The sequence below is a fragment of the Aureobasidium melanogenum genome (assembly GCF_000721775.1).
Source record: "Aureobasidium melanogenum CBS 110374 unplaced genomic scaffold scaffold_20, whole genome shotgun sequence".
NCBI classification, from domain to species: domain Eukaryota; kingdom Fungi; phylum Ascomycota; class Dothideomycetes; order Dothideales; family Saccotheciaceae; genus Aureobasidium; species Aureobasidium melanogenum.
The window spans coordinates 188,058-211,854 of record NW_024470072.1 but is presented as its reverse complement, the minus strand read 5'-3'; the positions used below and the strand labels follow the sequence as shown (position 1 = coordinate 211,854).

Genomic DNA, 23,797 nt, shown 5'->3' with positions numbered 1-23,797 from the left:
GTGCGACTTGCAACTGCCGTGACGCTATAGACTTGGTCGAACTCATCAACAAAGGCACCCAGGCACCGTTCAAGCAAGGTAGGCTTCAGTTGGTGATGGAGTGAAGGTCTCGGTGGAGCCGATGGATGTCGGCGGAACTTGGCATGCAAGTGGTTGTTGGGGGTCCATGACAAAGCCACGTGAGCGAAGGATGCAGGAGCGGAGATTCAAAAGGGAAGGAAGGACTTCACGAACCAGCGTTTGACACCTGAGCGGGTAGAGCCGGCGACCCTTTCCCTCTTCTTTCTCCTTTTTGCGAGGTGCGACGTCGTTTTACATCCCTGCCGCCAACGCGACCACGGTAGTTTCACGTCGCAAAGCCCTCGGAGGTGCTGATTTTCACGGCTTATATGGCTTGCATATGCATGCTATCTTCGATACTGCCTTCCCTTTTCATACCACATCGTACTGTACAGTAGCACAAACCTTGTGCTTTGTGCAGAAAAATTGCTGTATTGACCTATTTCGTACTTCGCGAAGAGCTTTGTGGCGTTCGGCTACTCGCCTGTACACATGTGGAAGTCATGTCACTGCGTCGGCGCCTGCAGCGCCTCAACACGACGGCGCCATTCGCGGCCAGAATCGCTTTCTTCGACCTTTTCGTGAAGACAAGCCAACAGACTCGTCTTGGCGTTCTCCATCATCCTTCGGAGACTCGCATGCCCTTCTGTGCGCATCGACTGCAATATCTGCAGGGCTTCCACAACACGTTCCATTCTTCTCTCCACGAGTCTCTGGTCTGTCATCCAATCCGCATTTGGTTGGTCAAAGGGTCTGTACAGCGCTTCGACACCGTTGACAATAGTGCTTTCTCGCCTAAATTCTTCTTTAGCTTCGGCAAGAAAAAAGCCGTTTGTCGGACGTCACTTACGAATCCTTGTCGCCTGCTCCAGCACCATTGTCTACATCCATGTTGTCTTCGTTCTCGGTATCCACTGCGTCAGCGAATACAGGTTTGATCACATCGCACATTGCGTCAAAGAGATCAAGGTCTTCTCGACTCGCGGCCACGAGGCCTAGACCCTTGATGGCGTGAGGTCTGTACGTCACATTCTGTCGTTTAGCTTCTCTCAAAATAACCTGTTGTCAATCGAGTCAGCAAATCTAATAGCCAATCTCGCATTCATCCGCCGATCGGTATGTAGCGAAAGGATATGCTACGTCACTAACCTTGACGAATATCTTTGCGACAGCATCTTGGGCCGGGTAGATGGCCTTAGTGCCTTCTACGAACTTGGCAAAGGCGTAAAGTACCGCCTCCTTACCCTCCCATGTCTTCCCGCCAAGTGCTTTCTCAAGGACAGGCCAAATCAAGTGACTGGTCGCCGTATCGAACCCGCTACTCATTGATGCAAGAGCTGTTGTGGCATCAGCAACAGAACGAGCTGCTGTGTGCTTGATCACCCATTGCGGTGAATCCATATACTCCTGAGCCATCAAGAGAATCTCTTTCAAGTAAAGAGAGATGGCGCGGCTGCCGCCAACGTTGTCCTCCCATGTGTTCCGGAAAATTTCCTTGACCTGATCGTGAGAATCGTGCTTGCCGAAGAAAACGAAAGGTAAGAGATCCGATGCAAGAGAGTTGAAACGATCATTTGCGTGCTTCGATATTGCTTGCATGATTTCAGCAGCCGCGATGCTCTGGCGCGGGACTGCTTGTTCGCGGTCGCCTTCACTTTCGAAATAGAGCTTCTTAGCAAAGGTGGCCAGACGAAGTATTTGTTTGTCTGACGCGCCACGGGCGACATAGCCTGATGAAGCAGCGTACGAACTGGATACTGTTTCATTGCGATCGATCACTTGTCTCTCGATCAGCTTCAGGAACTGGTCTGCGTACGGCTTGAAGAGCACATTGTGTCGTGTACTGAGCGAAACCAAAACACGGCTGCAGCCGACCTTTGAAGGCAAACCCACCGCGCCCTTCATCGCAGCTTCGAGGCGAGGTACAAGTTGTTCCATTGAGGGCTCGTCAAGGAGATCCAGGCATCGTTCGATAGCTTCCATCAGAGGACTGCTTCGAATGCTCGAGAGGCGGATGTCATCGATCTTCTGCTCAGTCAGGTTGTACTTGCTGGCATTAAGATGCAAGTAGTTGACGGCTTGGTTTTCAAGTATGCTCAAAAGTCCCACGAGACGTTCGACCAATTCGGGAATGAATGGTCGCAAAATCTTGCCGCTGGCTTTTTTGATTATTTCCAACAAGGTGTGCAAAGAAAAGCCTTGGACCTCTTCCGCACTCGACTCGATGCCGGATGTAGAAAGAAGGAAAGGAAGGACGTTCTTAAGCAACACAGCGGCATTCTGGGACGCCATAGAATCCGCCTCGAGAGATCTTGTGAGAATGCCTGTCAGCACGCGAGCCAGAGAAGCTGCAGCAGCTCTGACAGATTCTTTGATGTCATCGAGTACTTTAAAGCAGACACCCCAAATCTTCTCGAGGTACTTTTCGTACTTCTCCAAAGGTCGACCTTGTACGAGATCGCCAATCGCTGCACACGATGCTTGACGGACTCGCCATTCCTTGCCAAGAATGTTCAGTAGCAAATCATCCATGATGGCCTCGAAATGCGAGTCAATGGTTGCTGTAGAATCTTTGACCAGTGCATTCCAGATATCAGTCATGGATCTCTGGACGTTAGGATTGGGGTCAAATCGGTATCGGTAGAGTTTGGGGTACAACTTTGGGTTGCTAGCAAGATATCCGTCGACACTCGAATCTGACAAGACGTTGCTGAGTCCGAACCTGCCGAATGCGGCCCTGCTGGACCAGATAGCATTGCTGGACGCCAGTGACATGAAGCGGTATACTAAACTGGAGTCACCGACCTCTGCGGCAAGACTCATGATATCCTTGTATGTGGTTACAGATCCATCGCCAGTTGGAAGTGCTCCGGGCTCGAAGAGTTGTGTGTCAGCAGTGACACTTCCTGCGAGCTGTGCCTTGTTGTCAGAAGAGAACGATCCAATCAAATCTCTGACCAGATCATCCTTCAAGCTTCGGTCTCCCTTCTCGTAAACAAGACCAAGGCCTCTAGAAGCTGTTTCCTGAACCAGTTCATCGCGGTCAGAAAGACACTTCTTGAAGGCGACCTGGCAAGCAGCCAACTGGCTCTGCACTTCTTCTAGATGCCCACAAAATTGCACGAGACACAACAACCAGATGACTGATGCCTTCTTGAGGGAAGGCTTCGTCTGTTTGCAATCCTGGAGCGTTCGATCAAGTAGCTTGCGCAACGCGTCAGTTCGTTGAGGGCCAGTAGGCACTGAGGATTCTACGTCAATGCGATGGACGAGAGCCTTTGACTTCCAGCCAACCGCCATGTAGCTCAAAGCTTCACCCACTGAGAAGTGTGTCTCGGCTTGTCGAATATCGTGCAATTGGTGCAGACGCTCTGAGGTATGCTCAAGAAGTGACTTGTCTTCGCTACTCGTGTCGATTGTTGACTCTTCAAGTACTGTAGCCATTTGCCCAAGAGCCAGGGCTGCGCTCTCGCTACCTCCTTTGGCAATATCAGCCGTCTTGTCAATGATGGCTTTGAAGCCACCTAGCTTCTCAAAAATGGCTGGCTTGACTGCCTGGAAGAGACACAAGTCACCGATCGCATTATAGCTCGCCTCTTGTAGTACTTTGTCAGTAGATTGAAGAAGAATCTCCACGGCCTTAGAGATGTACTCTGAGAAGGATGTCGATGACTCGAAGTCATTTGACCCTCTCAAGGCATATCTACTGTAGAAGAAACCCAATGCAGAGACTGCACCATGAACTTGGTTTGCTCCAGCGCCCACAGCATCGCGCCAAGCTAGGATCTTACTCAAAAGCTGTTGTATAGCCTGCAGCACTTCTGCTGGGCGGTCGATCTGGTTCCTAGGATGGGAGGCAAGCAGGCCAAAGGCATGAGCAGCAGACTGCCTTGTAGTGAGCTTGTTTGAGAAGATCGATGAAATCAGACCAGCAAATTGAGGAGCCACTGTTTCGACGAGCAAATCAGGACTGAGAGCACACAGATCCAGGAACAGCTCGTCTGCGTCTTCGACCTTGACCTTACTGCCTTCAGGAATCAACACGCTCACAGAGAACGCTCTCAACAGAAGCTGCAGATTCGTTGCAGAACTTTGTCCTTCAATAGCAAGCTGTGCGATGCACTCTTTGACAACTTGTCGAATTTGCTCGTCGTTCTCAATAGCAGTATCGAACTTGTATTCCCAATCGGCATCTAGCTTCACCTGGGTAGAGCTCTTGGACATGGCTTCATGCATAAATACGCGTCTGCAATACTTGATAGTGTCCATGAAGGCACTGGGGGGCTGCTGAAGGAGTTTTTCAACTGCTTTGGTGGGGTTGCGCGGTCCATCAAAACCAGAAACATCAGTGTGTACTTGATAGAAGACATAATCCATCACATCCTGGAAAGGAGGGAAGTTCACACTCTCGTCCGTTTGAGAAGTGCCGATTGAGCCGTTGAGCATACGGTACCAGTATGGACTCAGTCCACGTCTGCCTTCCTCGACAACTTCTTGTCTGTCAGTGGCCTCGGCAGCAATGGCAAGCAAGTCGACCCAACGAGCCTTCACAGACGCGTAAGGAAGGCAACGATTGGCGTATCGAACAGCTACGTACCGAGTACTGCGACGTTCGGGTGTTCCAGACTTATACATCTGGTCGATCAGAAGATTTTCAAGACTGATTGCAGTCTCTGCATCTTGATGTTTCACGAATGCTGCCAGCATACTTGAAAGCGACTCTTCGATGCTGACAGTCACTGAGCTTGAAGCTGTATCCAATGCTAAGGATTCGAGAAGCCAGCGCAAGATGTCCAAGTTCGGTTCGACTACTAAGTCCTTGGGGCCAGCTTTGGCCAGAAGACCTATCACCTCATAGGCATAGCCTCGAGAGACAAGATCCTCATTTGGACTGGGTTTGGGCCAGCTTTGGCCCTCAATGTACTCTCGTAGTCTTCCCAAAACCCTAGGGGCAATGGCGTAGAGACTCTTCTCGCTACCATAGCGAGACACGAAGTTCATGTAGACAAAGATGGCCGCGCGAAGTTTTGTCGCTTCTCTTCCAAGTGAAGAGGGGTTATCATTGCTCGAGCCCGCTATGCCATCGTTAACAAGTCTGACTATCTCTTCCGTGAAAGTGGTGCTTATGGTCGATTTAGCAAACAGTCCAAGAATCTTTAGCTGCAGCGGCACTCTAACTCGTTTTTGCGAGTTGATACCCTCATCGCCGAAGTATAAAGTATACAGCGACTGGATGAAGTCCGGGTCTTCAGGAGAGATGTTAGGAAGGGTTCTCTTTAGCATATCCTCTCCGATCTCAGAAGTCGATTCAGTAGAGGCGAATAAAGCAGGAAGAATACGCTCCTTGTCTGTGAACATGCCGCTTGCAAGAACCTTGGCAACACTTGACTTGATTTCGAGCAGGTTGAGACCCATCGGAGAGGCGGGGCTCCACACATCTTCTTTATTTTGCAATGTCAAGAAGGAGTACTCGCTAGGTCTTAGACCGGGACAAGTTACTGAAGTAGTGTTATTGTTACCCCTGACCACAGAAAACAAGATTAATCGTCCGAACCAAAAGGCCAAGAACGAAGTGTCTTCAACACTGAGTTGGAGAGTTGAACGCAGCTCTTCATCTTCTTTGGTACCCCTTGGTGGAAGCTTGAAATACTTCAGTAGCTGAAGGAGCAGGTTGAACATTTGAGAGCCATGGGTAGGTGATGTTTTGCCTGCAGAAGCGACACTTTGTAGTACGACAGGGAACAGAGCGGTGCTTTCGACGAACGACATGCGCCGAACACCAGTCTGTATGTACAAGAGATCAAAGTGGCGGATCAGTGGAGTGTTTGGATTCGATCTAAATTGTTCAACAAGAGCAGCAACGGGTAGCTTGATAGACCTGAATGTGTCAGAATAGTCCTCGATTTGACCTTTAAATACTTACTCTGGCTTTATCCTAAGATTGATATGTTGGCAGATACTGATGACCTAAAAAATGTGCGTTAGAAAATGGCCCAGAACTATTTAATCCATGCAAACAGAAAGTGTTTTGATAATGGCGCATATGCGTACCTTGTTCCTAACACTCATGTGCTCAGAGGCGAGTTTGAGTAGTAGAGGTGCCAAGTAGGTATTTAGAGTTGCTTGCAACTTCTGATCACCATCCGCAAGTGCTATGCGCATCTCAACTTTGCCCACAAGGGACAACTCCCTTGCCTCCGGTGATTGTTCAGTAGCCATGTTGATGACGACTTGGTTCAAAGAGTGTGTAGAAAGAAGGAGGGGAGATGGAATAGCTCAGTCGTTCACTTAGTCAGCATGGCAGATGAGAAGCATCCAGAAGAACAGCAGCAAGATAGAACAACGATCTATAAATGTGTTGCCACAAGTGTACGACACCCGCGACTGCCTGATGTGGTCGGACTTCGCTGATGAAGTGATAACCAAAGAGGCAAGCGCGCCTTGGCGGGAAACGGCGACCCTGACTCTGACTGACTCCTCCGCATGCACGTCAAGCAAATAATTATTGCTATTTCTCCGACATCGCATTCACGAAGCTTGCGCGAGCTATCTCGCTTTTTCACTCCTGATAATTCGTACACTGCACAGCAATCATGTCTGAAACTAAGGCCAAATTGACCGTCTTGATCTCCGGCTCTGGAAGCAATCTCCAAGCACTGATAGATGCTTGCGCCAACGGATCTCTCAACGCCGAAATCATTCGTGTCGTATCGAACAAGAAAGCCGCCTTTGGATTAGAAAGAGCTCAAAAAGCACACATCCCTACCGCCTACCACAACCTTCTCGAGTACAAGAAGCGCTTCCCTGACGCAAGCGAGTCCAAGAAGTTCGAGCATGCTAGAAGCGAGTACGATCGTGACCTGGCGACTCTAGTGCTCGCCGACAAGCCCGATCTGGTTGTCTGCGCTGGCTGGATGCACATTCTTGCTCCCACTTTCCTCGAACCATTGAAGGAGGCTGCTGTACCTGTCATCAACCTCCATCCTGCACTTCCCGGCCAGTTCAACGGCGCTCACGCTATCGACGAAGCATATCGCGCTTTCCAGGAGGGCAAGATTGATCATACCGGCATTATGATTCATTACGTTATCTTGGAAGTTGACATGGGAGAGCCAATCGTCACAAGAGAAATACCTATCCGCAAGGGTGAATCACAGGATGAACTCGAGCAAAGGATTCACGAGAACGAATGGCAGCTGATTGTGCAAGGCACACAAAAAGCCATCAATACGCTTTGGAAGTCGAGGCAATCAGCATGAGTGGAGGCTTGGCATGATCGAAAGAGCACGCAATGATGGATGAGAAATGATTGTTCATGTGTCCTGAGCCTAGGACTGATATCTATATGCTCCAACGCTTCAAGACGACAGCAACGAAAAAAGCAAGGCGCAACTAATCTTCGTCTATCTTGTTAGAGGGGAAGTCACCAAGGAGGATCTCGTCTGGTGCGGGACCACGAGTGTTGCGCACTAAATTAAGAGTCAGCTATGGAAGCTCGATTGAGCAGCGAAAAAAGAGACACTTACCCCATTCAGTCTCGACACGGAAGAAGATCCAGATCCAGCGTCGAAGAACCTCAAGCAATTCCATCACAAAGATGCCACCTTCCAAATCATTGAAGTGGTCCAAGTGTGGAGAGAGCTTGAAGCTCCATGTACATCGGAGCATCAGATCTACGCAGATAGCACCATAGTACATTTCCTTGGCATGGAAGTACCGATTGCGGCGAAGAGCCCATGGATGCTCCGGGTCATTTCTCTCTCTGGCTGTCGAGAATAAGGACAGATCCCAATCTTTTGTGACATCCCAGTAAAAAGAGTAGAAGGAATTGACGAAAACGAAAAATAGCCTGCAGTTTGTGTAAGCGCTCTCCCAGCAGGAATCATTTGCTTTTGTTGTCGTACCATAGACGAAACAATCCAGCCTCAGACATGCCAATCTTTGCTGGATCGTATCCTCTCATCAGTGCACTCAAGATGATGACAGGGAAAGCGCTAGAGTATTTGAGCGCGTTTGCCAGATGTTGACCACCCCATCCGTGAGCGCCAATGCCTCCAGCCTTTGCATTGGCCTTGCGGACTCTGAAGTACTCAATCAAGCACTGCCTCAGACGAATCATGCTAGGAATAGCAATGATGAAAGGTACCAAGTATGAACCACCGGCATGACGGTCCGGCTTCTCCGTTGAGCTCCTTCCTGACGAGAAGAACATGTAGAGCGCAATGAACAAATCTCCCATAACTTTTGCATAGCTCGTCAAGACATCGGCCATCAGAACGTCTCCGAATTTCCCATCGTGAGCTTCAGCCAAGCCACCTATACTGATGCGCTTGAGGGTAGCGAGAGTTCGGTAGCGGCCACTGCGTGAGACGCGCTGAATAGGTAGAACGAATGCAAGTACGAGTACGAGCAGGTATAGGTTAGGTAAGACTTCCCAACTTGCGACCGAGGCGGGGTCACCTTGTGTGATGGCCCAAAAGAGGAACAGCGAGAAAGCGAGAGGAATGGTAAGGATTGTCGCAAGGCGGTAGGTCGAGAGGTGATGCGGCGGTTCGGTGGGAGAGTTACGAGCAGGGTAACGAATAAGGGATGGCACGTCCTAGGAGAAGACAATGAGCCACTGGCTTCCGACTAGTATATGAAGCTCGAAGCAGTTGCATACAATCTTGATCAAGTGCAGATAGTGTAGATTCAGTCCCCAAGCCCAGACGCCTATATGTTCGGTCAACTACTATACAGAAAGTCTGCTGCTACGTGGAACATGGCGTACCCAAAACGATGATCAAAGCAACACGATACGGCAGCGGAAGCACCAGACTGAAGCCATCTAGCTGTGACTCGACAGCCGAATCACCATCCATGACAGCTGGTCTTGCGTTTGAATGCGCACAGGAGTAAACATTCAGGGAGTCGCGTGCTGTAAACAGCAGTGATTCTCAAAATACATTCAACGTTAAGCTCGCCAGCACCTGCCCCTGTGAACCTGTGGGGAATGCGTAAGCGCGATCGAGAGAATAAAAGAAGAAAAAAAAAAGATAAAATACCCCGATCTCCAACGATTCGAGACCGTCACTCGTCACCATGGTGTCGTCATACCATCACGAGAGTTAACCGTCGAACTAAAGATGCTGAACCTCGCTCTGTTCTCGTCTTTCCTGCATCAATCCTCCTCTTCGACTACTTCATCAACTCCAATTCTCTGGACTCTTCCAATTGACAGTTTCTGAAACTCGATACTCTCCAACTAGTCATCCTTAGTACATCAACCTCGCATCAATCATGTCTTTCTGGAGTCGTCCTCGCAACCTCGTCATCCTCGGTGGTGTCCTCGTCGGTGCTGCCTTCATTCCTACTCCCGGCTCTAAGACCTCGTACGCGTCATCTCCTCTACTCCCCCAATGCCTCCAAGAACCACAATTCCTTCAGGAAGCCATTAAATCAGCTATGGAAAGCGCAGCCTAGCTGTTGGCTCCTTCTTCACATGAATCACACCATCCTTCATCTGTAGTCCATCTTGAGCTTCTGACTAACTGCTTTCGCTACACAGCAACGTCTTCGAGACCCAAGGCACAAAGAACATTGGCGCCCGCTGGTCATCAGGCGGTGGCTCAGATGTCCACACCCCTGGCGCCGCTACTCCCCGTGGTAACATCGAGAACACACAAGAAAACCAGGTAGATCCCAAAGGTTCACACTCCCCAAAATACCCATCAAACTGACAATTCCTTCTAACTCAAGACCAACGCCTCAGGCATTCGCAGTGATCACTTCCAAGAGCACCAGATCTCTCAACGCCCTGGCGAGCCCGGTACCTTCGACAAGGCCTGGAACAAGGCCCACTACGGCACCGAGAAGGGCAAATAGATTATTCGTCTCGTCCTTCTTTTCGTCGGATTTGTTACGCAATACGAAGAACGCACTTTTGGCATGATGGATACGAATGCAAAGGTCATGAATTGTTAGCATTTTGACGCCTCTCCATGAATGAGAGGGTCATACACACACAGAGACGCAAGAGAAAATCTACAAAATACCCTACGGTTGCTTCACTGCTTAAGGAAAGGAAGCTTGTAACTACTATATCTCGATTCAATCGAATTTCAAAGCATGAGCGTGCTCTTTTCATAAATCCTGAACTGATCGAAACCCTTCGATCTGCAAATATCACTTTGAAAACATCCCTGTGTTCAGGTCTGCTTGATCTCAGAAACGATGAACATGGCCATGAATGAATTCGACCTTCTGTTCAATTGTCTAGAACCTTGAGTGTTTCGTTGATCCTTCGTTCTTGGGAGACGAACAAGCCAACCTCGGCTGCCCTGAATCACTACTCGGCTGCAAGTCATTTCCGGACCTTCCGCCGAAAGTGCATTTGCATGCGTCGGCTCTGCTTCTTGTTCATGGTTCGTTGTGACGAGGGCATCACCCTGTCACTTTGTGCTCTGAGCATTTGTGAAACCACTACATGATAGATGCTTGTCACTTGGATCTGTATATCTTGTTGCACCATCGGAGCCATCAGGTAGAACTCATTTATCTGTTGATCTATATCGCCTTTACCGCGTTCTATTCTTCAAAAAAAAAAGCTGTTAGACTTGTAGTATACCATGAAGTTTCGAGCCTTCACCCCAGGACATCATGTCACATTCTATTCGGTTAATTTGATCTTCACGATCATTCTTTCCTTCTTCTTCATAATCGGACCTTCCTCCTCCTTGATCGTTCCTTGCCTTTGTACAATCGTTCCTTCCTTTCTAATTACTCCTTGTTGTTCAGGCTCGCTTGTTCCTCCATCATGATTGCACCTTCCTTCTTTGTACTCACACCTTTCTTCCTTTACGATCGAAGCTTCCCTTCTCAAAGATCGTTCCTTCCGTCTTGGTCGCTCCTTCCTTCTTGATGATCTCTATTTCCTTATGAGACACAATCACTTCTCAAAAGTATGAAGGCTACGGAAATAGAAGACGATGATCATAGGCCACACGGCACACAAAACAGTAGGTACTGCAAGAAGGATGCTCAAACAACGATATAAACAATTCCATGTACGGTTATTAAGCTGGTAGCTAAACAGTATGTACCTCAAAACATCAACGCAAAGAACGATCAAAAACAAAGAAACACTTTTTCTTCAGCAACAATTGCTGTGACACACATCAAGTATCTTGTCTCCAAGAAGGCAAGGATTCGCGCCTAGTATCCCAAAAGGGCAGATGCGCCAGGCTCGCTGGAGATGTAGACAGTAGCGTGGCTGTCGCTGAATCCATTGAACTTGGTAGCACTGCACTTGGTGTAAGCGCCCATGTCCTCAAAGTAGAGCCAATCGCCAACGTCAAGAGTCTGGGCACAGGTCCAGCTTGCAGAGATGCAATCGATGCCATCGCAGGTGGGGCCCCAGATGGAATACTCCAGAGGCAACTGGTTACCAGCATCGTACGCGGCCACTGCATCGTATGTGGAGCTGGGCGAGCTGGCAGCCTTCAGCACACGAGGAATAGGGTGCTGGTGGTCAAACATGATGGAGCTGAAGTTGCCGTAGACACCATCATTAAGGTAGAGCATGTAGCTGTTGGTGCCGAGGGCCTTGTCCTCAACTGCACGACGAGCAATGACGTTGCATGCAATAGTGAAGGCCGAAGAGACGTAGTAGCGTCCAGGCTCGCCAATGACACGGACGCTGGGAGGGAAGTACTCGTCCAGAGCGACGGAGAGGACAGCGGCCATGTCGTCGAATGTCTCGCTAACGAAGCCACCACCAACATCAAGAGTCTTGAGGTCGTATCCAAGAGCAGCTGCCTGGTCAAAGACGAAACGGGCATCGCGGACGGCCTTCAAGAAGGCTGCAGGGTCAGAAGCGCCTGATCCGACGTGGAAGGCAACACCGACCACATTGAGGTCGAGCTTTCTGGCGAGAGCCAAGAGATCGCCCGTGTCGTCGAGGGAAGCGCCAAACTTGAGACTCAGACGGCACAGACTGGCCGAGTCATCGGTCAGGATGCGGAGGTAAAGCTCGGCATCAGGGTATAGTTCCTTGATCTTGTAGAGCTCGTCAGAGTTGTCAAAGGTCATTTGGCGCACGCCCTGCTTGGCGGCATAGCGGACGTAGGACTTGGTCTTGCAAGGCTGGGCATAGATGATGCGGGAAGGGTCGACGCCGAGACGGAGGACCATGTCAATCTCGGCCTTAGAAGCGCAGTCGAAACCGGTGCCCATGGCAGCAAGCAGACGAAGAACCTGAGGGTCAGGGTTGCACTTGACGGCATAGTGGGGCTTGACGCGGTTGAGGTGCTTCTTCCAGCGCAGGTGCTGGCGGTAGATGTCGCCCATGTCGGCGACGAAGAAAGCGTCCTCTTCGCCGGGCTCGCAAGTGTCTTCGTCAATGCTCTGAACACGCTGCTGCAGAGCACGGCCAATCATGGCCTTGGATAGAGCCTTTCCATTGTGGCTGCCTTCGAGACGAGGGGTGTAGGTTTCTTTCAGCGACAAAGATGCATATTGCTCGGTAGTCGGAGAGATAGCCGAAGGTGCCATTACCAGGTAGTAAGAGAATTCAAAAGGCTCGCAATCGAGTGGTTGTCTAGAGTGGGTTTCGAGGTCGTCCAAAAACGTCTTATGGGGGCTTGAAGGGCGCGAAACCTAGACTGGATTGACGGCTAGGCCTCCACGAGTCTTCCTCCGGGAGAGGAAGAGCTCCAGAGATAGTCCTATGCGGCAGCTGGGGTTCAGGCGAGTTCAATGGAGGAGTCTGGTACAGACTATAAAGCAAATCGTAAATATCCTTGTTGGGAGCCACAAGAAAGAGGTGAAAATCCCTCTAGTCGTCCAGTTTCATTCAACGACGCGATATGCGTGGTAGGATGAAGCGGACGCGTTGGGATGCGTTATTTGTGAGCTGGGAGAAGGTGATGTGTGTTGCAGAAAGGAAGGGAGAAGGCGAAGACAGCGTGGATGAAAACTCCATCCAAAGCCCCGTCCGTGTGTGCTGGGCTCCAGTGGGCTCCGCCAAAAACCTCGCAACTGCCTTAGCCCGCCTGCCCGCCTCCCCACAAGGCAAGCGCGTCATATTCTGGTCAGAATCCATGACACACAACCACTGCTCCAAAATCACTCGCTCCTTCCATGCTGGATATGTTTACTTTCTCCGCTAAGTTCTATTCAATCGAAGATTCCCTTGACCCATCTCTTGTTCATCCTCCTTTCCTTTGCTTCAAATCCCTCAACAGCGCTATTTTCCTTCCATCAACTTTTCCAAACGTCCTGTGGCCAGAGTGACATGCTACTGCCGTGCACACCCGCCAAATCCTCGATGTCCACGGGCCCCTCAATTCTCGATGTTCTCTGATCATCGAACGGCATTTGCATGCTTTGCTGCGACAAAGATTCAACGTCCATAAAACTCCACTTTATCCTAAGAATATCTCCACATTGCTGCATTTTCTTGTTTGTAGTTTTTTTTGCATCCTCCGAGGATATGATAATAAAAACAAGAGATGTTGAGAAGAATTCCTCATCTATTTTTTTCTTTGAGGCTAAATGACTTGCTGGCTAGTCAGTCAATATTGATTCTTAATAATGACTGACATGCATATTCTGTCTATTAAGGGCCAGGCGTTACCATGTCATCGTGCTGTTTCTGCTGTCAGATCTTCCAATGCACACATGAATCGCGAACGACTGATTAACCAAGATATTGTGCAACAAGAATAGGATAAAACAGAGACGAGGCAGACTTGACCAAAGCAAGAACATAAGACACAGAAAGAGCCAGACAAACGCCAACAATTGGTAGCAAAAAAAAAAAGGCGCGTATGATTACTATTGATCTAGCTCATCAACACCATCTAAATACCCATACTTTTAACCAAAAGCCACAATGCAACAGGAACAACAACATTGTCATTCGCCCCCGTAAGCACCGCTTCCATAAACGAAGCTCCACAACCACAAATAAACATTTTCCCAACCTCTAAACCCCAGCCGCCAAGATCTATAGGCATCATCAACTCCGAGATGATGGTCTCAGAGGCGGTATCGTGAACTTCAGACCACCCACCAAACCTGACCCACGCTTTGGCGAGTAGCAAACCAATAGTCACGGCAACGGCAAAAGCACCACTGCCTTCAAGACTCTTGCCGCCTATCCAAGGCCACTTGCAGCGACCGAACCGTCTGCCGATCAGACTGGCGGCTGCATCGCCCATGCCTACACAAATGACTCCTGCCACCATTGCAACTTCGCGGCTTTCGTTTTCTGTTTCCCAGCCAGGCCAGCGGCCAGTTTTGGTTCTGCCGATGCCGGCGAGGGAGAGCCATAGTGGGATAGCACAGCCGATAAGAAGGAAGACATGGCTGACAACCATGGGACCTCGTAAGTCTCGACCATCGACGTATGGCGCCACGAATTGTCCGATGGCGATGCCTAGTGGAGGGACCTGACCAGCTCGGATGATCTCAAGAATCAGGAAAATGGCAAGGACGATGCCAAGTGCTAGCGAACAGAAACAAGGATCCACGAAGATGGATGGTAGGAGCATGGTAACCATGACTGCGTGGAAGACTTTTCGTCTCGTGTCGACCTCGATGAAAGGAGTGAGACGCAGAACCGCAACCAGACCGACACAGAGGACAGCCGCCCAGTATGCAACGATGAGAAGTCGTGTATTGGCTGCACCAACAGCAGCTCTCACACCAGGGACCGAAGAGCCATATAACGAAAAATTCCGTAAAATTTCATCTTTGTAAGCAATTCGATCCACTCTGGAAGAGAAGGCATTGTAAAGCGTAGGTATGTCTGAGAAAAGATACTCGAACGCCCAGACAATGGGTTCTGCAGAGTTCAAAGCAGCTTCCGAGATTGTTCTGCGTACCGGGACCAGAATGATGAAAGCGATTGTCGTCAAGATGTAGATAGCGTACGCCCATTTGTACATAAACGCGCCTTCGGGAGTCAGGTTCAGATGCCAGTCACGCAATCGACGTTGTCTACGATGGGCAGCTGCGCTCGGAGTGTTGCCAAGCATTGAAGTGGGAACATCCATACTTGCGATAGTATGTCTTCTTTTCCTAGAGAAGTCGTTCGCATCCACAACCGAATCTCGGTGAGGTGGCGGATTTGCTTCAGCCGCTGATCTAGGTTCGTGGAAATCATGGTCAGTTGGAATGATGTTAGTAACCAGCTTGGGCGTCTTGCGGGTCTGGGATTGGATTTTCTGCACAGGGACATCCTCATCGGCATCACTGTCCTCATTCTGATAGCGCGTGAAAGGATAGACCCATTTCGTAAGTGCAGCAAGAGGATCACGCTTTGTCTGAGCAGATTTAGAAGCAGTTCGTCGGAACCTCCAGCGAGGAACACGTGCAAGGGCTACGTTCCAGCGCGCGACATGAGTGCACAAGACAAGAACCCACACGCCTCCAACCCATAGAAGAGCCCGTAAGATAGCAGTCTGAGGCGAAGTGGCGAAAAGCAGAAGATTGATCAGTCCAGCTGACAAAAGATGCTTCTCGGCAGCCAAAAGACTGGACGTGGTCAAATAGTGTAGCGGAGGTAAGAGGGCCTGATGGAGAGGATATAACAGAGTGAGGAGCTCAGGCTGAAGAAAAGGAGGCTGGCTGGCCTTGAGCTTGTATGGTGCAGGAGGGTAGGCGGACGAAGGTAGCTCGGTGTTTTCGGAGAAGATGAGTGGAGTGATGGCGACAAGCCAATGAAGCGTGTTTATATCCTTGAGTCGAGACAGAGGAGGAAAGAGACGTGGCGGTAGAGAAGCCAGGCCCAGTATTAGGTTGGGTAAGAGTAGGGCGGGGTATTGAGGCAGCAAAGAGAGGGCGATCAAGACAGGGACGAATGTCGGATACAGGATGGAAGCAGGGTCGAAAGATGGAGGTACTCGGAAGCGGCGCCATCGGGGACGAGTCGTGTCGTCTGAGGGGGAGAAGATTACCACTCTCAGGGGGTACACAGCGATTAGGAGGGCTACAATGGCCAACTGAGAGGCGAGCTCTACTGCAAAGCATCAGTATCTGGCCCGCAGATTCAAGACTGCTAGACATACCTCGATGCCAGTTCCAGAGAGCACGTCTCACAGAAGGAGCAAGTATGATAATCAGGCCGATGCACGCAAGCAAAGCACCCTCTGAGATGCGACGGATGCGCTCAGCTCTCCTCCTCTTCTCGAAGAGCCGCCTAGCGAGCAACAACTCATCTTCTTCAGCACGCTCTGTCGGTGTTGGAGACGGCTTGTGATCAAAGTAACCCTCAGATAAGCGGCGGCCTTGGCTGTCGAGTTGCGAAGGAGTGAGCAATGGGGCCGGTGAACCATCTTCTTGCCGCAGTCCTTTGGCAGGCCGTAGGGAGGCTGGTGGCAGAGCTTTCAGGTATTGTGACGGTCGTTCGTCGTCGGCCTCTGTGCCACTCTCGCTCGACAAGTTCGTTGGAGTTTGGTAGTTGCTGCTCTCTTCAGACTTAGCAGCTCGGCGGCCACGACGGGCATACGGGTGTGGTGAGCGTTCTCGTTCATCGCCGGCGGTGGGCATTATGTGAGACTTGTCGGTTCATCTTACGATTGACTTCTAATTATCCATAGACATTATTACTAGAAGGATGCTCCTTGACCGTTTGTTATTCAAGGACACGAATGCCTCGTCTCAACTGTGACGCACGCTTGACTTGGCGTCACCATTTTCCGTAAACTCCCTGAATCTGACATGTGAATCCGAACTATCGGCGATCGTCACATCGGCAACCATCTGTCTTGATATGTTGAGAGCAGAAATATAGTCATGTACTTTCTCTACTTAATCGTCACATGTCTATCACATATTATTACATATTTACCAAGTCCCAGATTTCTCACAGGTACTTGTTGGCCTTGAGCCATGCTTCCACATCCTCAGCATCTCTCTTCAACCAGCCCTCCTTGGCTCTGATGGCATCAAAGCTCTGAGCCAGACTCTGGTCGAAGCCCTTGGTACTGCGCTCCTTGAAGAATGCATCAATCTCCTGGATCTGCTTCTCGCTGGTGAAGCTGCTGGTGCAGAGACTGACAACACTGCCGAGCATACTAAGGCCAGGAGGAAGCTTCTTGTAGATGGTGTCCCAATTTACCTTGACCCAGTCCCACAGTGCAAGGATACCCTCCTTGTGAGAACGAAGTCCACCAAGAGGAAGGTAGATATCCTGGTCCTTGACCTCCTTGCTCAGAGCCAAGGCGAGTGTGCGCTTGATGAGCTCGGGCTGCTTAGCACGTCCAATCGAACGCAGCGCTGTGTTGCGCTCATCTGCGACCTTGGCAGTTCTGTACTCGTTCAAGATAGCGTCATACTCGGCCTCACCTCCATTCTGAAGAGCAACGGCGTAAACACCTGCGCGGAGGTTGGGGTGGATGGCTGATCTGTCACCGTTCTTGAACTTCTCGAACATCTCAAGTGCTGCTGCCTTGGTCTTCTCGTCACCAGAGAGGGCTGCACTGCTGAAAAGGAGCGACTTGAACTGCTGCTCAATGTGACCATCGCTCTCCTTGAACTCCCAGCCAAGCTCATGCGATTTCTTGCTGACAAGGTCGCGCTGGAAAGCCTTGAGCGCATCCTTGACCTTTTCGTCTTGGAAGACCCAAGCTGCGCGCACAGAGGCGATACGAGCAGTGACCTCATCCCAAACGACGAACTCGGGCTCAGTGTCGAAGCCTTGAAGCAGCGAGAGGACACCGGAAGTCTTTTGGTAACCAGATGCGGCGAGAGCACCAGCATCAGCGATCATACCGGCTCTGTCCTCAACAGTAAGGAGACCCTTCTTAGCAGCCTCGCCCAGCTTCTGAAGACGCTCAGGAGAGTAAGAAGTTCTGTAGATACCAGAGTGGTCTGCGTTGATCTTGTAGAAGTCGAGGTCCTTGACCTTGAAGCTTCTCTCACGGCCGTCAAGTGTTAGCTCCTCGTCGACACCGTCCTTGGAGCGAAGACCAAGGAACACAGGGTAAAGAACTTTGTCCTCCTCAGGCTTGACGTCTGCGGTGCGCAAGAATCTGTTTTGCTTGACGTGCACAGAGTTGTTCTTGGCGTCCTCAGTCACACTGACAACAGGGAAACCGACATTCTTGGTCCAGATGTCCATAATCTTCTCAACGTCCTTGCCGCTGGCATCGCTCAAAGCAGCCCAGAGATCGTTGGTCTGGGTGTTGCCAAATGCGTGCTTCTTAAGGTAGCGTCTGACACCCTCCATGAAAGTCTCCTCGCCAAGGTACTTTGAAACCATACGAAGAACGCAAGATCCCTTAGAGTATGAGATGGCGTCAAAGATCTGGTTAATCTCGTCTGCACGCTTGACAGGAACCTCGATAGGATGAGAGCTGCGCAGAGAGTCAAGAGCAAGAGCACTTTGGAGGTTATCGGTAACGTAGCCTTGCCAGACCTTCCACTCTGGGTAGAACTCGTTGCATGAGTACCACGACATCCAGGTAGCGAAACCCTCGTTCAACCAGAGACCATCCCAGAAGTCCATAGTCACAAGGTTACCGAACCACTGGTGAGCAAGCTCGTGCTGCACAACTTCGGCAACTCTTTGCTTGGTGGAAGCACCGCTGGTCTTCTCGTCGAACAGAAGGTCAACAACACGGTAAGTGACCAAACCCCAGTTCTCCATAGCGCCAGCGCTGAAGTCGGGAATGGCAACCATGTCCATCTTGGGAAGAGGGAACTTGCTGTTGAACTTGGTCTCGTAGAAGTCCAAAGTCTTAGCAGCGAGTTCAAGAGAGAAACGACCGTGCTCGATATCCTTGTCAGGAGTTGCGAAGACACGAACAGGAAGTCTGAAGGCATCGGTCTCGATCATGTTGAGTTCACCAACGATGAAAGCCAAAAGGTAGGTGGACATCAGAGGACTCTTGTTGAAGGTGACGGCCTTCTTTCCATTGTGAGCATCTTTTTCGTGAGCGACATCCATGTTGCTCAAGCAAGTCAAGTGCTTGTCGGCGATCAGGGTGATGGTGAATTCGGCCTTGAGAGCGGGCTCATCGAAACAAGGGAAGGCTCTACGAGCATCGGTAGGTTCCATCTGAGTGGTGGCAATGTACTTGTCACTACCATCTTCGCCCTTGTAGCTTGAACGGTAAAATCCAGCCATGTTGTCATTGAGGGTACCGGTGAAGGTCTGTGTAAGAGTAGCCTTGTGGCCAGTGGGGATGGTGTCGGGGAACGAGACGGTGGTGGTTTGGGTGTTCTCATCGTAGGTGACCTTGGGCGAAGAGGTGATGAGCTTTGAGCCTGAGTGAACTTCAGATGACTTGATGTCAATGTCGATTGTGTTCAGCGAGATGGAGGTCGTGTCCTCGACAACATCGAGACTATGTGCATGTTAGCACTTGAATTATAAGTTAAAGGCGAGTCTTGATAGTGATTTACTCAATGACGACCTTGCCCTCATATTGGAAAGTCTCAAGGTTGGGTTCCAGAGTCAGGTGGTAGTGGAGGGGCTTGACGTTCTTGGGCAGAACCTCACGACCTTTGGCAATGTCGAGGTTGGCACCCATGGCATCAGCATCGCGGCGACACATCCTTCTATGCGAGCAGTGACGAGCTTGGATACGAGATCTAGAAAGTCGGGAGTTTGGGTTCGGGCGGAGAGAGGATTGGCGTTGGTGGACAGTGGCGGGGTTAGATGTGGTCGAAGAGGTAGTGAAGAAGTGGGAGCGAGAAGCTGAAACAACAGCACGTCTAGGAATCACAGATCTGACGGCCTGAGAGCGGACTGTTCGGAGAAGATGAAGGTTCATCAGAGGAAGGAGGGAAAGAAGAAAGGGGACAAGAAGGAACGTATACGCTAGACAGTTTCTTTAGACTCGAATGTTCGTACTCCTACCTTCTGTTTCGGTCACACGAAGCATCACGGACTTTTGCAAACACCGACCTTGTGGTTCGTACCTGCCACCTGCAGCTTAGTGTCGATCACTCCCCCTGCGGCCCCGCGTCTCGAAGACACGACACTTGGCATCGTTTGCTGCTCATGGCTTCCCTGTGCTTGCGCCAGACCAACATGTCCATTGAAGCCTCACGATAACAGTCACTTTTTATTTGATTGAGACACCGCGACCATGTGGATCTTACCTCTGGTCGGCTATTTAGGCCTTGCACTTGGCTTCTCCTTCCTGACACTTGCCATCGCATCTGGACTGTACTATCTCTCGGAGCTGGTGGAAGAGCATACCGTCCTGGCCAAAAAGCTCTTGACAAGATTGATTTACCTGGTCATCGCTATTCAGGTCTTTTTGGTTCTCTTCGACAAGTTTCCATGGGGACTTTCGGCTCTTGCTATCGCCAGTCATGGAGTATACCACCAAAACCTACGCCGATTTCCTATTGTCAAACTCACTGACCCCGTCTTCTTGCTGTCGTGTGGTATGTTCTTCAGACCCACGATTGATATTTTCTCTTACTGACACGATACCTACTAGCACTTGTCATTCTGAACCACTGGCTATGGTTCCGCCATTTCTCCGCTGCGCCCTCATCTCCACCCAGACACTACAACTACTACGCTCCCAACGAGTCTAGTCCAACCTTCACCGAAGTCGCTGCGTTCTTTGGAATCCAAGTGTGGCTTGTGCCTTTTGCACTCTTCGTCTCGCTGTCTGCCGGCGAAAACGTCTTGCCGAGCATGGGCAGCGAGTACGCTACGGGTGCTGGCAGCAGCTTCATTTCAGCTGGAAAAGAACCCGACCACGCAGCTACTGCTTATCCCGGTGCTCGCAGATCACGCTCCGGAACGAATGCTGGCATGGCCAAGGCTGCTGTCAATGGCGTTCGCGAATGGATTGGAGAAACAGGCGAAGTTCTGGGATTATGGAGAGGTGAAAGGACGAGGCCTTTCTGAGGAGTTGTCAGGGTGGATCTTTCAAAAGTCAAAATATAGTCCAGTTGCACGAATTCATGAATCAAAATAAGAATTGTTTGAGAGGTATACACGCTATACAACACACCCGTCCAGGCCTTGCGACCGCTGTTTTGTTCATGGAAAATGCATTTACTGCTTCTCCATGGCGCCAAGGATGGCTCTTGTGAACTCGTGAGTGGTCGAGTTACCGCCCATGTCACGGGTGCGGACCTTGCTGTAAAACTGTCAGTATTGTAGTCAGATAAAGGTAAACCGAAGTACACATACCCCTCAGCGATGACATCGTAAACGGCCTTGGAGATTCTGTTGGCGTGGTCGTCAAGACCAATGTGTCTCAGGAGCATGCTTCCAGAAAGGATGAGAGCAGTGGGGTTGGCCTGGTCCTTGCCCTTAATGTCGAGACCGACGTGTCTGCAGCCAGGCTCGAAGACGGCGACATCACGACCCATGTTGCATCCAGGGACAATACCGGGGCCACCGACGAGACCAGCACCAATGTTGGAGAGAATACCACCGTACAAGTTGGGCATAACCATAACGTCGAACTGCTGGGGTCTGGAGACACACTGCATCGAGGCGTTGTCGACAATCATGTCGTTGGTCTCGATGGTGGGGTACTCCTCACCGACCTTCTTGATGGTGTTGCGGAACAGACCGTCGGCAAGCTTCATGATGTTGGCCTTGTGGATGCAGGTAACCTTCTTGCGGTTGTTGGCGAGGGCGAAAGCAAAGGCAAACTTAGCAATGCGCTCAGACTTTGCGCGGGTAATGATCTTGAGCGACTCGACAACGCCATCGACAGACTGGTGCTCGAGACCAGAGTACTCTCCCTCGGTGTTCTCACGGATGATGCAGAAGTCGACGTTCTTGTGGCGGGTCTCGTAGCCGGGGATGTTCTTGATCAGGACAATGGAGGCGTAGATGTCGAGCTCCTGACGCAGGGCGACGTTGAAAGACTGGTGACCGGAGCGCTCGACGGGGGTGTGGAGGATGCCCTTGAGACCGAGCTTGTTGCGCTTGAGGGAAGCAATCGACTCTCTGAACAGCTCCTCGGAGTGCTTGTTGCCAGTCTCGATACCGGTGACATCGACCTGCTCCCACTCGACAGGGACATTGTCGGCCTTGAAGATCTCCTTGACGGACTCGGAGACTTCGGCACCGATACCATCACCAGGAATCAGGGTGACGGTGTACTTGCCGCCAAACTTGGTGGGTCTGAAGATGTCCTGACCGACAGTGGTGGCCATGGCTGTGGGCAGAGTTCAGTACTTGGTTCATCGATAAGCATTGGATTCGAGGTAGGTGGTTACTGACAGCGCGAAGCGATCGAAGGACCAGCAAGGCATCTGGATGCAGGCTTTGCGCCGCGAAGGAGGGTCTGGAGGGCACTGTCAGGTTCTGCGATAAGGCCCAGAACATCAGCGAATGAGGCGTACCTTGGAGAGCATGGCGACTGGTGCGGAGTGGAGCGGTATAGGGTGAAGAGGGAGGGCGACCGTAGCAGTGAGGTTAGCAATACTGCAGATGGAAATCACAACTCGAATCCCGCCCAGGCGGAGAGATGCCAAGCCTGTTGGACACTTTTGGCGGGACCACTCGGGCAACACGGGAGAGACAAGTACCCGACTTCGTCCTTCCACTGCCGACTTTCGATCCGAAATCTTCTTCATCTACCGTTTATCTTCCCAGGCACTGTACGTTACTGCAAATGATCCATCAGTCAATGCATACAAAGCATATTGTCGTTGACTTGCATCTGCGACCTAGCAGGACTGATGTTCTGAACTTCATTATCAAATGCTAACCACAGTTCTGATTCTGCTGGCGAAGATTCCATCTTGATTCTGAGCTATCAGCCACGTCTTGGATAGATCAAATCGATGTATCTCATCAATAATCTACAGAAAAACATCATCATCGACTTTTTGAGATGCCGAGGCGCAGACGAGACTGTTTCACTACCAATCCTTATTCAATACCAGATTTGGCAACTCTGCTTATTGACACCTGGATTCGACATGGCCTCGAAGCCACATCTTACACTGTGAATCTATATTCATTCACGGTGTACAAAGCCATATCAAATAACCCAGGCAAGCTCTTGCGCGTGTCGCTCGGTCCTTAGTCGAGGACGAGTATCTTGATTGATGTCGAGTTGACGTTCTTTGCCGTCCATCTCGCGTCTCGTTTCCACACTTTGACGTCTACACAACTCTCTTTGCCGTGCTCTCACCTACGTCGGCTCTGTAAGTGATTTCTTTGACATGTTTATTGTCGGTAGCCTTGCCACGAGGCCAATAGCCCAATTGCAAGCTCGAGGTGTTGTATTTCTTTATTGAAATCTTATTGACACACTTACATCCCCCAACACTGTCCATGACTATATATAACACTTCTTGATCCTTCCCTATCTCAATTACCAACTCACAAGTCACTCATTTCCGACCATCCAATCCTATCACAAACAATCTCCAAAAATCAATTATCAATCATGAAGGCCACCACTGTTGCTTTGGCCACCATGGCCGCAGTCGCCTCTGCTGCACCTACTGCTCAGCCCGCTGCTGCTCCTGAACCCGCTTTCTCCTCATGGGGCAAGAAATACAACCCTCACCTCTGGAACGGCTGGGGCGATGCTCCTGGTCAAGTCTACCGCCGCGAGGCTGAGGCTGACCCAGCATTCTCGTCTTGGGGAAAGAAGTACAACCCACACCTCTGGAACGGTTGGGGCGATGCTCCTGGCCAGGTCTACCGTCGTGAGGCCGAGGCCGATCCTGCCTTCTCTTCCTGGGGCAAGAAGTACAACCCTCACCTGTGGAACGGCTGGGGCGATGCTCCTGGTCAAGTCTACCGCCG

General features: G+C 50.6%; 11 protein-coding genes across 11 annotated transcripts in view; 5 read left to right on the top strand and 6 right to left on the bottom strand.

The window, feature by feature from the left end:
• Positions 1 to 1,143: 1,143 nt before the first annotated feature.
• On the bottom strand, positions 1,144 to 6,279 carry M437DRAFT_54734 (ARM repeat-containing protein; the record flags this gene model as incomplete). The annotated part of the gene is made up of 4 exons (XM_041022746.1): positions 1,144 to 4,695; positions 4,753 to 5,938; positions 5,984 to 6,027; positions 6,112 to 6,279. The coding sequence occupies 4 exons, from the start codon at positions 6,277 to 6,279 to the stop codon at positions 1,144 to 1,146; spliced, it is 4,950 nt and encodes a 1,649-aa protein (XP_040877347.1).
• Positions 6,280 to 6,653: 374 nt separating this feature from the next.
• M437DRAFT_54538 (putative phosphoribosylglycinamide formyltransferase) lies at positions 6,654 to 7,319 on the top strand (the record flags this gene model as incomplete). The annotated part of the gene is made up of 1 exon (XM_041022708.1): positions 6,654 to 7,319. One exon carries the CDS (start codon positions 6,654 to 6,656, stop codon positions 7,317 to 7,319), a length of 666 nt encoding a protein of 221 aa, XP_040877346.1.
• Positions 7,320 to 7,452: 133 nt separating this feature from the next.
• On the bottom strand, positions 7,453 to 8,921 carry M437DRAFT_54491 (EXS-domain-containing protein; the record flags this gene model as incomplete). Its single annotated transcript, XM_041022702.1, has 5 exons — positions 7,453 to 7,529; positions 7,587 to 7,909; positions 7,965 to 8,659; positions 8,723 to 8,772; positions 8,831 to 8,921. The coding sequence occupies 5 exons, from the start codon at positions 8,919 to 8,921 to the stop codon at positions 7,453 to 7,455; spliced, it is 1,236 nt and encodes a 411-aa protein (XP_040877345.1).
• A 418-nt stretch (positions 8,922 to 9,339) lies between these two features.
• On the top strand, positions 9,340 to 9,924 carry M437DRAFT_68235 (uncharacterized protein; the record flags this gene model as incomplete). Its single annotated transcript, XM_041025080.1, has 3 exons — positions 9,340 to 9,431; positions 9,608 to 9,734; positions 9,799 to 9,924. The coding sequence occupies 3 exons, from the start codon at positions 9,340 to 9,342 to the stop codon at positions 9,922 to 9,924; spliced, it is 345 nt and encodes a 114-aa protein (XP_040877344.1).
• Positions 9,925 to 11,253: 1,329 nt separating this feature from the next.
• M437DRAFT_54518 (ornithine decarboxylase-like protein) lies at positions 11,254 to 12,591 on the bottom strand (the record flags this gene model as incomplete). Its single annotated transcript, XM_041022707.1, has 1 exon — positions 11,254 to 12,591. One exon carries the CDS (start codon positions 12,589 to 12,591, stop codon positions 11,254 to 11,256), a length of 1,338 nt encoding a protein of 445 aa, XP_040877343.1.
• Positions 12,592 to 12,905: 314 nt separating this feature from the next.
• Positions 12,906 to 13,208, top strand: M437DRAFT_68233 (uncharacterized protein; the record flags this gene model as incomplete). The annotated part of the gene is made up of 1 exon (XM_041025079.1): positions 12,906 to 13,208. The coding sequence occupies one exon, from the start codon at positions 12,906 to 12,908 to the stop codon at positions 13,206 to 13,208; it is 303 nt and encodes a 100-aa protein (XP_040877342.1).
• A 693-nt stretch (positions 13,209 to 13,901) lies between these two features.
• M437DRAFT_77400 (uncharacterized protein) lies at positions 13,902 to 16,593 on the bottom strand (the record flags this gene model as incomplete). The annotated part of the gene is made up of 2 exons (XM_041026801.1): positions 13,902 to 16,060; positions 16,113 to 16,593. 2 exons carry the CDS (start codon positions 16,591 to 16,593, stop codon positions 13,902 to 13,904), a joined length of 2,640 nt encoding a protein of 879 aa, XP_040877341.1.
• Positions 16,594 to 16,909: 316 nt separating this feature from the next.
• On the bottom strand, positions 16,910 to 19,604 carry M437DRAFT_54502 (uncharacterized protein; the record flags this gene model as incomplete). The annotated part of the gene is made up of 2 exons (XM_041022705.1): positions 16,910 to 19,394; positions 19,453 to 19,604. 2 exons carry the CDS (start codon positions 19,602 to 19,604, stop codon positions 16,910 to 16,912), a joined length of 2,637 nt encoding a protein of 878 aa, XP_040877340.1.
• A 537-nt stretch (positions 19,605 to 20,141) lies between these two features.
• On the top strand, positions 20,142 to 20,920 carry M437DRAFT_77398 (DUF396-domain-containing protein; the record flags this gene model as incomplete). The annotated part of the gene is made up of 2 exons (XM_041026800.1): positions 20,142 to 20,445; positions 20,502 to 20,920. The coding sequence occupies 2 exons, from the start codon at positions 20,142 to 20,144 to the stop codon at positions 20,918 to 20,920; spliced, it is 723 nt and encodes a 240-aa protein (XP_040877339.1).
• A 150-nt stretch (positions 20,921 to 21,070) lies between these two features.
• M437DRAFT_86783 (isocitrate dehydrogenase-like protein subunit 1) lies at positions 21,071 to 22,389 on the bottom strand (the record flags this gene model as incomplete). The annotated part of the gene is made up of 4 exons (XM_041028525.1): positions 21,071 to 21,155; positions 21,209 to 22,190; positions 22,256 to 22,319; positions 22,378 to 22,389. The coding sequence occupies 4 exons, from the start codon at positions 22,387 to 22,389 to the stop codon at positions 21,071 to 21,073; spliced, it is 1,143 nt and encodes a 380-aa protein (XP_040877338.1).
• Positions 22,390 to 23,432: 1,043 nt separating this feature from the next.
• The window catches only part of M437DRAFT_54654 (uncharacterized protein), a gene marked incomplete at both ends in the record, with an annotated part of 816 nt that continues 451 nt past the window's right edge, over positions 23,433 to 23,797 (top strand). The window contains one exon of the mRNA XM_041022733.1: positions 23,433 to 23,786. Coding sequence (XP_040877337.1) covers positions 23,433 to 23,786 — 354 coding nt within the window. The remainder of the gene's footprint in view (positions 23,787 to 23,797) is intronic.